This window comes from Camelus ferus, chromosome 32 (genome assembly GCF_009834535.1).
Source record: "Camelus ferus isolate YT-003-E chromosome 32, BCGSAC_Cfer_1.0, whole genome shotgun sequence".
NCBI classification, from domain to species: domain Eukaryota; kingdom Metazoa; phylum Chordata; class Mammalia; order Artiodactyla; family Camelidae; genus Camelus; species Camelus ferus.
Window position 1 is genome coordinate 18,508,026 of NC_045727.1, and position 14,544 is coordinate 18,522,569.

Here is a 14,544-nt window from a genome sequence, read left to right on the forward strand (position 1 = left end):
AAGCCTTCTCTGTTTGGGCAAAACAGTTCATGAGAGGTGAACAAGTAGAAGAGTCAGTCTGTCAAGAGTTTGGGTCTGAAGGGCCAGAGTCCAGTCTTCTCTGTATTAATGGGGAGCAGCACCATCTGCGTAGCTCATTCTCTCTCCCTGCAGGTGGGGACGCAGTTTAAAAACAGTCTGAGCAGCCTTCTCGAAATTCTCATCTCTAAGGAACCTTCTTACATCCGTTGCATCAAGCCCAACGAGAGGAAGGAACCCAGTGAGTTGTGAATCGTTCTGAACCCTGAGCTCAGGGAATTGAGGGTGGGAGGGAAACCAAGATGGCAGTGGGTTAAAATCCTAAAATCCACCACAGGCTTGCTCCTTGTCCTCTGTTTTAAGTAACAGATTAGTGAGCAGTCTTCCAAGACGGTCTGTGACTTGGGTGTTTTCTAAGCATGTGCCATGGTCTCATAACAAAGTCATACAGTCAAAGGCTGACAGAAGCCAGGCAGGAAGAGCAAAGAGTATAACAGCCTGGGTGTAAGGCAATAGGGAATGGAGGGGACTGTGGCGAACGGGAGAGGGCGCACCTTGTCTAAAAGGGCAATACTCCTCCCTTCCGGCCAGTTGTTGCCATGTGGACTCTAGGCCCAGAATGGCCAGATCTCATAGTTTTTCGAGAGAAACCAGAAATACAGATTTTCCAGTAAAATCCCCCCATTAAAAGACACACCACTAGGACCTAAGAAACACGTCTGTGGCCATCTGGTCCAGAGATCGTCAGCTAGCAGCCTCTGGTCCGCCTCGGTTGAAACAGGGTCCTTTACCATCACTCTTCCTTCTGTGTTTCCCAAGGCAAGTTCGACGACTTCCTCATACGGCATCAGGTCAAGTACCTGGGGCTGATGGAGCACCTGAGGGTGAGGCGGGCCGGCTTTGCGTACCGACGGAAGTACGAGCATTTCTTGCAGAGGTAGAGTTTGTTCTGCTGATCTGAAGCCAGTGCAGCGAGTGCGAGGCTCTGGGTGTGGCGATGAATAAAAGGCCGTCCCCCGGGGGACTCAGTTTGGTTTTTAACTGCTGTAGCTCTGACGGTGATAAACACTGACGTTTCAGAGAACAAGAAATTGACTCAGTTTACCCTTCCTTTCACTGAGCCTCCTACTTCTTGGAACCCAGGAAGCTTGCAAGGCGCAGTGCACAGACCTGCCACCAGGGGGCAGGCGTGGGCAGTGCTCCGGGTAAGCAGCTTTTGAAATACAACCATCTCCCCGCCACCATGCACGTGCTTTCTATAACTGTAAGGTTGTGTTTCAAAAGAAACCTAATGTTAAGTTAAACTATCAAATCGCTGATAATCAGCCATGGGGTTGAGTAACAGTCCGTCCATTGCGTGGTTATACGGCGTGTTGTGTATCCGCTCCTCTGTTGATGGCCGTTTGGGTTGTTTCCATTATTTGGCTGTTATGACCTGCGCTGCAGGGAACAGTCAGGTTCAAGTTTTAGTGGGTCTGTATGTGTTCACGTCTTTGGGCACACACCTCAGAGTAGACTACTGGGTCAGAGGATAACTCAGCGTCTAACTGAGGAATGGCCAGGCTATTTGCCAAGTTTTGAGGGGGAGGGAGTAGGGGGACCCTCCTTTACATACCATTTTTGCTTATCAGCTAGCTGTCACTCATTCACGCTTCTCATCCGTTTTTCTGAATCTGACCTCAGGTGAGGATGGCAGGAAGTAGCAGCCACTACCCACCGCACCCTCCAAATACACACACACTTGAGGTTCCCATCTCGCTGCAGGTTTTTGAACTTCATACATCTTTTTTCTACTCTGCCGCTCTCGGGGGCTTGTGTGTTCTTTCTGTGAATCCTAGTGAGCACTTGCTGTGTACCAGCACCGTCTGAGGTGCTGGGTGACAGCAGAGACCAGGACAGACCCCGTCCCTGCCTGCATGGGGTTTACTTTCTAGTGAGGGAGGCTGGCAGTAACAAGGAGATACAGGAGGTCAGGTGGGGGTACATTCCTTGAAGGAGAATGAATCTGGGTTGGGGAAACAATGATCTGGGAGCGCCTCTCCAAGTGAGGAAGGGAGCCGAGAGGGAATTTGGGGGCAGCCACCCAGGCAGGAGAACCTGGAGGTGGCAACTGGGCAGCCTGAGGACCAGCTAGAAGGCTGGAATGTATGCAGGCCCGTGGCCCAGAGGGGAGACAGGAAAGGTCCCTGGGAGTGGGCTAGAGATGACTGAATGTGTGCAGCCTACAGGGCACTGCTTCCAGAGTTGAAAAGGATAGAAGTTACTAGTCCCGTCACCTGCAGGCATTTAAGGCATCTTCCCACTCCTGTGTAGACAGCCTTGATGCTATGTGCTAGTGATGGGTGTGGACCACACAGGTGGGAGCAGGGCCTGAGGCCGTACTGCGTTCCCTGGGGTTGGCATGCATCTGTGCCCTTGTGTGTGTGGAAAGACAGAGGCGGGTACTCAGGGAGGAACAAGTGACACCGAACGCCTGTCTTAGTTCAGGCTGCTGTAACGCAGCACCATTATTAACAACGGAAGTTTATTCTTCACAGTCTTGGAGGCTGGAAATCTGCGATCAGGAGGCCAGCACGGTCAGGTTCTGGTGAGAGCCCTCTTCTGGGTGGCACGCTGCTGTCTTCTGATCACACCCTCTCATGGTGGAAAGAAGGCACAGGAGCTCCCTGGGGGCTCTTGTAAGGGCACTGATCCCAACCACAAGGGCTTCACCCTCCTGACCTAATCACATCCCAAAGGCCCCTCCTCCTAATACCATCAGGGGTTAGGATTTTTCTACATGTGAATTTTGGAAGAGAAGGACACGAACATTCAGTTCATTGCAATGCCCTTAATGGATCTGCTCATAAAGTATACAGTTCTAGGAAAACTGTTCTCCTAACAGTTTAAAAATTGATTTTGAAATAATACAAACCATGTAACAATCTTAAAGGGAAGCAGCACACTAAGAAATCTGTAGCTAACATTTTTTTGAAGTCTCGGACTGTGCCAGACACTCTCCACCAAATGATCTCATTTCAACCTCATGACCACCCCACAAGGGGGTCCTGTCATCATTCACACTGTAAAGTGAGGAGGTGAAGTGGCTTGTCCAGCCCCTGAGCTGGGCTCCAACCCAAGCGGTGTGGTTCCGGGCCAGCGTCTTCAGTTGCCTTGGTCCACAGGCACTTCTGAATTCCGCATTCACTTTTTCTATTATAGTACAGACATCATGGTTATATTTATTGTAACCACATATGAGAAAAACCACATATTCAGCATTGTATACTGAATCGGGTTTTTAAGTCAACGCTGGGTCCAGAATTACCCTTAAAGAATCTCTCCTCACTCACCAAGCGTGGTACCTTTTCTTCCCATGCTGGAACACATTTGTTTATACATTCACTTGCCCGCTGATGGACGTTTGGGTGGCTTCCACCTTTTGTCTGTTATAAATAATGATGCTCTGAATGTTCACGTATAAGCTTTTGCATGGATGTGTTTTCATGTCTGTTGCGTATATACCTAGGCGTGGAACTGAGTTTCTTGGGTAGAGTGTCTGGTGACGTTACTGTTCTATGAAGATAAGGTCAAACGTCACCCCCTATTGGAACAGTTTCTCTTTTTTCTTTCTTGTCGAGTGTATGTTGTTACATTCCAGGAAGTTGGTGTGATGAGTGGCTGGCATGCCCAGCGGAGCGCGGCCGACCTCCAGGGGAGCTAGTGTAAGGTCTGCGGCTTTCTAGGCGTGCGTCTGCTCTCCCTAGGTACAAGTCCTTGTGCCCAGACACCTGGCCGCGCTGGCACGGGCCTCCAGCAGAGGGTGTAGAGCGGCTGATCAAGTACATTGGCTACAAACCCGAGGAGTATAAACTCGGGAGGTAAGTGGCAGGGAAACTGCTGTCAGAATGTTTTGAGCATCAGTCCGTGTCCATCTTGAGCCTGGAGAGTCATTCTTCAGGAGTTTACATAAATTTATTAGCAGATACTTCTGTCCGCTCAATTTCAATGCAGCTCTGTAAAGAAAATTTTCTGTGTGTCTCCTCCACTCTCAACACTTCACTCACACTCAGAACACTCCATCACACTTCTGACACCAGCTGGGTGTCCCACAATTAAACTCACTTCTGACACCATCTACCTGGAAATAGTGTCAGGGGTGTATCTGTCCCCCGTCCGTAATCTTAGATGAGAAAGTGGGTTCACGCGGAGCGATGCGCTGCTGCCCCCCAGTGGCTGCCCTTGGAAGTTTCCCTCAAAGGCTGGGACAAGCAACATGAGATCAATATTTATAGTTTATTTTTGCTGGTTGATGGGATCTTCTCTTAAACGTAGACTCATATTCTTTATCCTCACTTTTTAAAGCCCAGGGAAGTAACTTTGGTTTAAGATGGAGTATTAATTTCCCAGGACTGCATAATGAATTAACCACAGAACGGCTGGTTTAAAACAATGGGAATTTATTTTCTCACGGTTCTGGAAGCTGGGAGGCCAAAATCTAGGTGTCTAGTAGGGCTGTGCTCCCCGTGAAGTCTCTCTGGGAAGATCCTTCCTTGCTTCTTCCAGCTTCTAGTGGCTCCTGACATCCCTTAGCTTGTGGTAGCATCATTGCAGTCACTGCCTCCGTCTCCCCGTGGCCTTCTCCCCTATGTGTCTTTTTCTCTTTCTTACAGGAACACTCTCATGGGATGTAGGGTCCACCCTAATTCAGTATGATTCCATCTCAATCCTTACCTTCGTTATGTCTGCAAAGACCCTAATTCTGAGGATCTAAGTGGACGTGAATTTGGCGGTGGGGCGGGGGAGGGGACACTATCCCACCCACTACAGATGGTAACTGATCAGTTAATAATTAAGACTTTTTTTTTCCACTTCTAGAACCAAAATATTCATTCGCTTTCCCAGAACTCTGTTTGCTACTGAAGATGCCTTTGAATTTAGTAAACACCAATTAGGTACATTTTTGTTTGTTTGTTTTTCTGCCCTGATTTCATTAGAATGTGAAATGAACAAGCTTAGCTTAGGAAGGCATTTTAAACATGGGTGTTTGACATAACGTTGGAAGCATCAGTGGTAAAGAGTGTGCTTAGCATGTACAAGGTCCTGGGTTCAATCCCCAGTAAAAAAAAAAAATTAAAAAAAAAAGGGAAGCACTTGCTTTGGAAAGCCAGAACAAGATACGGGATTATAAAATACAGGGGAATTTATGCCTTCGTGGGTATTTGGAGGGCTGTCATGGATGCTCGTGGAACCTTAAACACTGCAGTTCTGCCCCATTTCTAATTTGGATCCAACTCTCTTGTGCTGCATCAGGACCTAAACCCTCAAAGTTCATCTTTCATTTAAATGAAGGTTTTTAAAATCTTCATTTGTATAAGTCTCTGATGTTGGAAGGTGGAGCTGCAAAGCCCACAGCCAGGATGTGTGTTGTGAATGGTAAATGAGAAAAGTTAGATGGGAGGAAAGTGTAAAAAATCAAGAATCAAAACTACGGGGGCACAGAGGCTTCTTCCCCCACCGAGCTCTCAACTGGCCTGTTGAGACCAGCTCTGCTTGAGTAATCTGAGCGCTTGCTGTGTGCCAGGTGGCTTCTGAGGCCTTTGCACTCATGATCTCATGGTATACATGTGGGGATGCTAAGGCCCAGAGATGTTGGTAACTGGCTGAAGGCCACACAGCTCGGAAGCAGCAGAGCTGGGGTTTGAGCCTGTGTCAGCCTGGCTTTAGGGCTGAAGCTCATAACCACTGTGCTTGGCGGTCTCAGCTTTTGACCCCTCTGGCAGCAGGTAGCAGTCACCAGGATCTGGCTCATGGGTGGGCGCTGAACACGGGAGGGCCTGAGTCAGCATTTCTACCCAGCTCCCAGGGGATGTGCAGGACCCTGGAGGAGCTTAGCCTGTGGTGGGCCCCCATCACTGTGTGGAGGAGGCGCATGGAGAACAGAGCAGCTACAGGGTGGGTGTGTGTGTGGTCCTCAGCCCTGCGCTCATGCTCCTGCTTAGCAGTTGCGTGGTTGCTTCGTGCCCAGCCAGTCTTCACCGCCTGGGTCTGTGATCCGCTTTGTAAAACGTGCTGGCCGGGCAGTGGGGTAAAGATGCAATACAATGCCAAGCACAGAACCAGGGACCAGCGAGCCCTCTGAATGGTGGCTCTGTTCCTTCTCTGGGGGAAGGCAAGAGGGAGCAAGGGAAGGCAGCTCCAGTTACTGGTCAGCCCTGGCAGCCAGGCTGAATGGAACCTGCCCGCTCTGATTTCTGCCCGTCACATCCCGTGGCTTCCTGTGTCACCCCTCCCCTGCACGCCCCCAGGGCCACGGCTGACATCCCTTGGGAAGGTCACAACTACAGAATTGCACAATGGGAAGGTATTTCACCAAAACTTTTGTTTCATTTTAAGTTGCGAGAATCCAAGCCACGTACAAAGGCTGCCGAGAAAGGAAAGCATATGTGAGAAAAAGACGAGCAGGTAAGAAGTGAGCGGGAATCCCCCGCTGGCCTTGGACCTGGGGGCACAGGACCCTTTGAGCATCCTCTCCCCCTGCCCAGCCTTGGAACCAGGGTTCGAGGCAGCCATGGGGTCTGGTTCCAGGACCTCATCTCATTTTTACTCTGCTGATCAGAGATAACACTACAGCCTCATTTGTCCCACAGACATGTTCTATTTGATCCACAATATATGCATGTGAAAGGATAATTTTTTTAAAGGTGACTAACAGCAGAGCCCCTGCCCGCTGTCCCTCCCCAGTGACTTCTCAGCCCCTGCCACCCCTCACATACACCACTCCTCTGAACTGTGCGTTTATCATTTCCTTGTTTTTTTTTTTTTTTTTTAATTTTACCATCTATGGATGCCTCACTGAATATATTTGTAGGCTGGCATGTTTTGAAATCCATAGAATTATACTGTGCATGTTTTTCTTTTGTGACATTTTTGTTTTGGAAATTCAGCCAGGAGATGTATGTGGATTGTTACTCATTGTCACAGCTGCATGGTTTTCCACCATTCGCAGGGGGTGGCAAACTTTCTTAAAGGGTCAGACAGTCTGGCACAGCTACTCAGCTCCGCTGTTGGGGCGTGAAGTTAGCTCTAGGCAAGATGTAGATGAACGGGCACAGCTCGGTTGCAATAAAACTTTATCTACAAAAACGGGCGACTGGCCTGAGGGCTGCAGTTTGCTGACCCCTGTGCGCTGAGTATACACAACTGAGCTGTTCCACTGATGGACACTGGGGTTGTTCACAGTTGTTTGTTTCTGTAATAAACAGTGTTGCCACGGGGAATAAAAGAAAAGCATTCTGAATATCATAAATAACTGAAAAAAAAATCTGAAAAGCATTTAAAAATTAGAAAACAAAAAAAATTTTTTTAAATTGAGGAACAGGCCAGAAACCTAATTTTTGTGTCTCCACTGATGTATCCCCATTTTAAACATTTGAATTATAGTCCATATACACTATTGTATTAATTTCTGGTGTCCAGCAGTGATTCATTTATATATGTATATATATATATATATATTCCTTTTTATATTCTTTTTCCTTACAGGCTATTATGGGGTGCACAGTGGGACCTTGTTATTTTATACATTGTAGTGTGTATCTGCAAATCCTGAACCCCCAATTTATCCCTGCCCACCCCCTTCCCCCACTCTGGTAGCCGTAAGTTTTGTTTTCTTTCTTACATTTTTTTTTTTTGATTCCACATACAAGTGATATCATATGGTATTTTTCTTTCTCTTTCTGGCTCAGTTAGTAAGATGATCTCCAGGTCCGCCCTTGTTGCTGCATGTATCATTTTTTAGTGCAGAGAACTAGATAAACACAGGGTGAGACAGAGGGAACACAGGGGTGAGACTAATCTGCCATCAAGGGCCACTCCTGTCCCTCAAAAAGACCTCGGGGAACTGACCCCGTTGCGTAACTTCGGGGCTTCCCTGGTGCTGCCCGGCCCCGTCTGTGCCTCTGTCGCCGGGCTCAGCTGCCCACCTGGGTACCTCCAGGTGGAAACTGATGACTCTCATCCACTTCCCATCTCAGGGGCGAGCGGAGCGCTCGGTGGCATCCGCGCGCGCGCTTGTGTGTGTGTGTGTGGAGTGGATGAAGAATGCCGGAAAAGGCTCTGGTGTTTCAACACGATTGCGCTCACCTTCTAATGCCAGCAGTGAATTCTTTCAGCCGTTAAACTTGAAGCCCTCTGGCGTGGCGTCCTGGCTCGGAAGGAGGCCCAAAGGAGAAGGTGGGCTGTGCGGATTGTAAGAAAGTAAGTTCTCAGTCGGGTACGCTAGCGGGGAGAGGTCTCTAAATGTGCTGTGCTGCAGGGGGGGGGGGGTGGTCGGGGGCTTGGCTGAGGTCCAGCTTTGTGCAGAAGGTAACCCCTTCAGGACGTCAACCCTTAGGAATTCCGTTCTGTGCCCTTCCTCTTTTTTTAAATTGAAGTACAGTCTATTTACAATGTTGTGTTAGTTCCTGGTGTACAGCACGGTGATCCAGTTACAGATATGCATACATACTCTTTTTCATTATACATACTACCTGTTGTTTATCTGTTCTGTATATAGTCATTTGTATCTGCTAATTCCAGACTCCCAGTTTATCCTCACCCCTTTCCCCTTGGGTAACCATAAGTTTACTTTCTATGTCTGAGTCTCCTTCTGTTTTGTAAGTAAGTTCATTTGTGTCATTTTCTTTTTAATTCCACATATAAGTGATATCACATGATATTTGTCTTTCTCTTAGTATAATAATCTCGAGGTCCATCCATGTTGCTGCAAATGGTATTATTTTATTCTTTTTATGGCTGAGTAGTATTCCATCATATATATATAGACCACAACAACTTTATCCAGTCATCTGTTGATGGACATTTAGGTTGCTTCCATGTCTTGGCTATTGTAAATAATGCTGCTGTGAACATTGGGGGTGTCAAATGCCTTCTGATGCCAGGCAGGTACAGTGAGTTCCATGAGCTGGGATAAGACAATATGGCAGGGTGGGGATTGTGGCAAACTGGAAAGCTCAATCCACCTCAGAGGGGCAGTCACTTCTCCAACTTTAGCTGACTGCTGCCATGGAGAAAGGCCAGACCAGCGTTGCCAGATCTTTTGATTATTTTTAAGGAACGGTAGAGATCTGGCTTGGATGTAATACCTCCCAATTTTTGTTGTTGTTGTTGTTGGCAACGAATTCAAGTTACTCAAAAAACAAAACAAGACACAAAACAGTGTGAGTGAAATAAAACACCTCTTTGGGGCAGATCAGGCCCATGGCCCTATGGGGCAATCAGCCCCATAGACCGTTTCAGCCTCCACTGAATCAAACAAGTGGGCAGAGAACACAAGTCTCAGTGGTGAAATGGGCCAGAAAACGAGCAAAACTCTCTCCTGCATAGGTTCCTAACGGGATTCATCAATCGCAACAAGCCCCTCTGTCCCGACAACGAGGAGTTCATCGTGTTCGTGCGGAAGAATTACATCCTGAACCTTCAGTATCACGTCCCAAAGAACGTCTTGGACAAGAGCTGGCTGAGGCCTCCTGGCATCCTGGAAAATGTGAGGAGGGCGCCAGGACTCATGCTGCAAGGGACTCGGGCACCGATGGACCTGAATTTGTGTATTTCTTTTGCTGCCTCCGCACACAAAGCAGTTCCTTGTGAGGGTGGTGCCCAAGGGGTTTAACTCCTCAGAATTCGTAACATCCTCTCTGGAATTACAACGCCACTGGCGGTCTGTTTATGCAGAGCACTTCTGAATGGTTCCTTTCCCTGAGGTGGCCTTTCAGATGGGTTTAGGGACTGCTGCCCAGAACAGTGTTTCTTAAAAGATGCTCCGAGGACCCTCTGTGTTTGGAGCGCAGAGAAGGGGCTGCTGTAAGGTTGGGTCCCAACCCGGGCCCACTGGGTCAGCATCCCTAGAGACCTCCTGGCCAGCTCCTGGTGACTCAGACTCATCCCAGTTTAAGGACCACTAGTTTAGCGGTAGCAGAAAGTGAACACAAGACCAGAGAGTATTAACCCTGTACTTTAAATCAAACTGAATTCAGCTGTGCTTCCGACGCTTCTGTTGTGGTGGCTGCAGCCCACGACGGGAGCGGGCAAGGCGAGGCAGGCAGGTGGGTAAGAACTGTGTACTCTCCACACAGGCATCGGAGCTGCTCAGGAAGATGTGCATGAGGAACCTGGTTCGGAAGTACTGCCGCGGGATCACGGCCGAGAGGAAAGCCCTGGTAGGGACGCGGTGTGTGGGCAGGTGGCGGGATGGTGGGGGCAGGGGGGTGCCAGCCCTGCCCATCATTTCACCTGTAAGTCAAGGGTCACAGGAGGCCCTTACGTTATACTCATTGAGGATTAAATGCATGCAGACCACTTAGCACAGAGCCCTCGTTAACTGACAGCTGTTAGAAGTAGCCTCACTTGCGATGTTACCATGGGAACACCCTTGGAATGGCCTCTGGGCTGCAGAGCACGCAGGGCGCCTTCTCTGCTGGAGGTCTGGTTTTGTTTATGTTCGTCTGCAGACTTGTTCTGTAAAGAGCTACAGGGTCATATCGTGGGCTTTGTGGGCCACACCACGCCGCCTGCAGGGACTCTGCCGTTGTAGCACGCGGGGCGCCGGGACACAACCTGTAGGTGGATGGCTTGGCTGCGCTCCAAAAAACCTGACTTACAAACTGTACTGGGTTTGGCCCGTGGGCTGCACGGGACCTCTGACCTAGAAGAAACTGCTCTCTGAAACTCTGAAAATGCCGCTTCTGGGCAGCCGGTACAGGTAGAGACAAGCCTAAGTGTCAGTCCAGTCTCTACCACTGTAATTTTAGAGCATTTTGGCCGAAGCCAGGAATGTGTTCTGACGTCCACTCAGAAGGAAAGCAAGCACTAATGTGGACCTCTTGGCATCCGTCCCAAAGAACCTCATGACTCCCATTTTGTAATTATGAATTACCAGATGCAGCAAAAGGTGGTGACCAGTGACATATTCAGGGGAAAGAAAGAAGGATATGCAGAAAGCTTAAACCAGCCCTTTGCCCACAGTCGGATAGGTGAGTCCAGTCTTCCGTCTACATCCTCACTTCCCCTTTTTTGACCAAAGTCAAAGAAAGATGGTTGACCTGTAGCGTTTCCCGACAGCTGCTTCCCAGGTTGAGGTCTTGGTCACACAGGGTCCCGAAACTAGCAGATGCCAGTGGCTTCTGCCTGGGGGTGGTATGTCACGATGACTGGCTGTGTTCTGGTTGCCTCCCTAGATGAAGGAGACATTAATCCCAAAGTGCTTCAGCTCATCGGCAGTGAGAAAATCCAGGTAAGGAAGTGTGTATCCTGGCTGGAGACAGGGTCTGCTTTTGACAAGAAGGGTACATAGAGCCCCAGTTTAAATGCAGCGGTGCGCTGTGTCGAGCCTGGGTGGGCCAGCCTCCCAGCTGTGATGCTTCGGGTGTTAAGATTATGGGGACCGCGTGACTTCTGGGTACCAGTTGCTGTTCTTAAGGTCTTCATCTGTCACTCTAGCAACTGGTTTTCTATGAAATCGAGTGAAATGCAGCCATAAACTCAATCATGAAACATTCCCTGCTGGAAGCGGCGTGGCAGAGTTGCCTGGGCGCCGACGTGGGCTTGGCAACTTAGCTGTGCGATCCTGGGCGGGTTACTTGGGCTCGTGGTGCCTCTGTCCTCCTGTGAACGGGGAGGGTGGAGGAGCCGATGGTGCGAAGTGCACGGCGGCGGCTGCCTGGCATGCAACAGCTGGTGACCTTGGCTCCAGTGGCGGCTGTCACTTTGGTCCCCGGAGGACACCTGTGACTGGGCTGGATCACCCTCTGGCGGTGAGAGCTTGACCACCACCAGCGGCTTCATCCCTGCTGGCTGCTCAGAGCAGCCCCAAGAGGGAGGTGGCCATGGCCTTCAACTCCTGAGAAGGGCAACGCCACAGGCAGAGCCAGGGTTCTCAGGGGAGAAGAGCCACCGCTGCAGTCTGTCTGAGCCCCTCGCTGTTGGGGTGCTGGGAGCGGCGCTGGGGGAGTCTGAGTAACGGGGAGCTCGGCGCTGTGCCCCCTCCCCTGTGAGGCAAGCTTCCCGGCATAGTGACGGTAACCTCCTTGCAGTATGGTATCCCGGTCATTAAATACGACAGGAAAGGCTTCAAGACCCGGCAGCGGCAACTCATTCTCACTCAGAAAGCGGCATACGTGGTGGAACTGGCCAAAATCAAGCAGAAAATAGAGTACTCAACGCTCAAGGGTAAGAAGCAGACTGTCCTAAGACAACTCACGGGGTTGACTGAGCTCCTGGGTGCACCGGCGGTGAAGCGGCCCTTCCCTGGAAGGCCTGAGCCAAGGGCGCCCACAAAGCCCTGTGCCTCGTATTCTGACGTAAATGCCCACGGTACCTACGCCCAGCATCCAGGTCGGGCAGCTGTCAGTCACCTTCAACGGTGACCTGTTGCTTATTCAAAACCACAGAGCCTTGCAGCCCAGACACTGACTGCTGGGTGTGCCCTCCATCCTCGGCCCAGCTGGGAGGGGAAGGTGTGGGGCTGGGAGGGGAAGGCGTGGGGCTGGGAGCGCCCGGGCGGGCCTCTGTCCTCTGTACGAACGTCCAGCTGTCCAGTTCCTGGCCCCTAACTTTGGATCTGTCTTCAGGTGTCTCTACCAGCAGCCTCAGCAACGGAATCTTCGTCATTCACGTTTCGCCAGAAGACAACAAGCAAAAGGTAACTGATGGCCCCCGCGGTGCTGGGGGCCAAATGAGGCAGACGCTGCCAACGTATTTACCTGCCTCCGGGAAACCTCAGTTGTAGAAGAGTCTTTTTTTTTTTTCCTTTTAAACTGCTCCCACTGAAACCACCGCGCCTCTCCTTGCCGCCTCAGGGAGATGCCGTCTTGCAGTGCGAACACATATTTGAAGCGGTGACTAAGCTCGCCATGCTGGTTAAGAAGGAGAACATTGTAAATGTTGTTCAAGGAAGGTAGGTGGCTTCTTCTGTAGCTCGGGAAGTCACCCGGTGTTAAATGTTCGTTATGAGCAGATCGAGGAAAATGCCAATATGTTCATTGTCTCACCCCTGCCTCTCCCTCTCCGAAATACAAGCCCTGCCTACCAGCAAGGGGTGGGGTGCCCTTGCTCTGGCTGACAAAGGACTTTCTTCCCTCCTCACCCCCATGACATCAGCTCCAGAGAAATGCAGTCAGTGATCACTCGTTCACCTTAAGGGAACCCAGTGACAGGGGGACCTCGGGGCCAGAGGTGACAGCCACACCTCTGCTGTTGACGCCTGTGCAACTGAACGTGCTAAGCTGATCTGAGAGTAACTCCAGGCAGCCGCCCCAGCTGCAGAAACGGTTATGTTCCGCTTACTCAGATATGCGCTAAACCTCTGGAATAAGACAGGAATCTGACCTGGAAACTAGTAAGCTTCATGGGGGAATGTCTTTTGCAGACCAAAAGCTGAGGGAGAAAAAATTAGAGTATGTCGGTAATTCATCACTTTGTGTATTTTAAGTTTACAGTTTTATATCGGTCCTGGAAAAGAAGGCACCATAGTTTTTGACACTGGACTGGAAGAACAAATCTATAAAGATAAAAACGGACAGTTAACTGTGGTGAGTGGCTGTGTTTTGGGAGGGAGAGGGTAAGCAGTTTCAGGTGAGACTATAGGTTAAAATTCTACCAATTGCAGCCCTCCTGTAGCTTGACTGGAATCACACTCTATAGTTTATTTCTCCCTCAACTCCTGATTCTACATTGAAAAACAGGAAGGAACTGGTACTAGAGGCATGGAGTCTGAATGAACACTGAATGAAAAGGGGAACAGTTTACCCACCATATTTTGTGGATGGTGAACCAGACGTTGACGGTAAATTCCTCCCAGTATTAAATGTCAACGCCCATCTCTTCACTGGGTGGCGAAGCCCTGATGCCCTGTCACGTGGTTCTCAAGCGAGTCTCCACATTGGAAACTCCCGGCGAGCTTCAAAAAAAATACCTGTTTGTGTCTCACCACCCTCTCTGCCCCGTGATGTAATCAGCTGGGGGTGAGGCCCGGGCTCACATAAGGGTCCCAGGTCCAGTGAGCAGAGGTTTGGGAACCACTCCCATCTTAAGAAGGTCAAGCCTGGGTTCTCTGTGCTTTGCCCTCCCCTCGAAAGCTTGATCCAGTCTTGCTGGGAAATATTGAAAGCCGAGGGGGCTGAATCTCTAGGATGTATTTTGTATTATAAACCAGGTAGTCGTAATTTGCTACAAACTGATTAAAAAGTGGTCTAACGACACGGAGCGTAGGATGTATTTTGTATTATAAACCAGGTAATCGTAATTTGCTACAAACTGATTAAAAAGTGGTCTAACGACACGGAGCGTCCCACACAGTTACCTATGAGACTGTTTCGTGGACGTAAACAGTAAAGTGAACACACTTTACTCCTCTGGGGACAAGTTAAACTATTTAAGCGTGATTTTTAATGTAAAATATAAGGTGGTTTTTCAGTTTATATGCTGTCTGAAAACTGACACCCTACCCTCCTTCCTGGCTGGCTGAGGCTGAAGCTAACAGATTCCCAG

General features: G+C 49.6%; 1 protein-coding gene across 1 annotated transcript in view; it reads left to right on the forward strand.

The window, feature by feature from the left end:
* MYO1H (myosin IH) overlaps window positions 1–14,544 on the forward strand; it is a 100,402-nt gene that overhangs the window by 84,971 nt on the left and 887 nt on the right. The window contains exons 18-31 of the mRNA XM_032471652.1: window positions 154–259; window positions 838–955; window positions 3,765–3,878; window positions 4,876–4,952; window positions 6,394–6,462; window positions 8,172–8,256; window positions 9,385–9,544; window positions 10,134–10,217; window positions 10,937–11,030; window positions 11,235–11,290; window positions 12,090–12,225; window positions 12,627–12,697; window positions 12,855–12,952; window positions 13,487–13,586. Coding sequence (XP_032327543.1) covers window positions 154–259; window positions 838–955; window positions 3,765–3,878; window positions 4,876–4,952; window positions 6,394–6,462; window positions 8,172–8,256; window positions 9,385–9,544; window positions 10,134–10,217; window positions 10,937–11,030; window positions 11,235–11,290; window positions 12,090–12,225; window positions 12,627–12,697; window positions 12,855–12,952; window positions 13,487–13,586 — 1,368 coding nt within the window. The remainder of the gene's footprint in view (window positions 1–153; window positions 260–837; window positions 956–3,764; window positions 3,879–4,875; window positions 4,953–6,393; window positions 6,463–8,171; window positions 8,257–9,384; window positions 9,545–10,133; window positions 10,218–10,936; window positions 11,031–11,234; window positions 11,291–12,089; window positions 12,226–12,626; window positions 12,698–12,854; window positions 12,953–13,486; window positions 13,587–14,544) is intronic.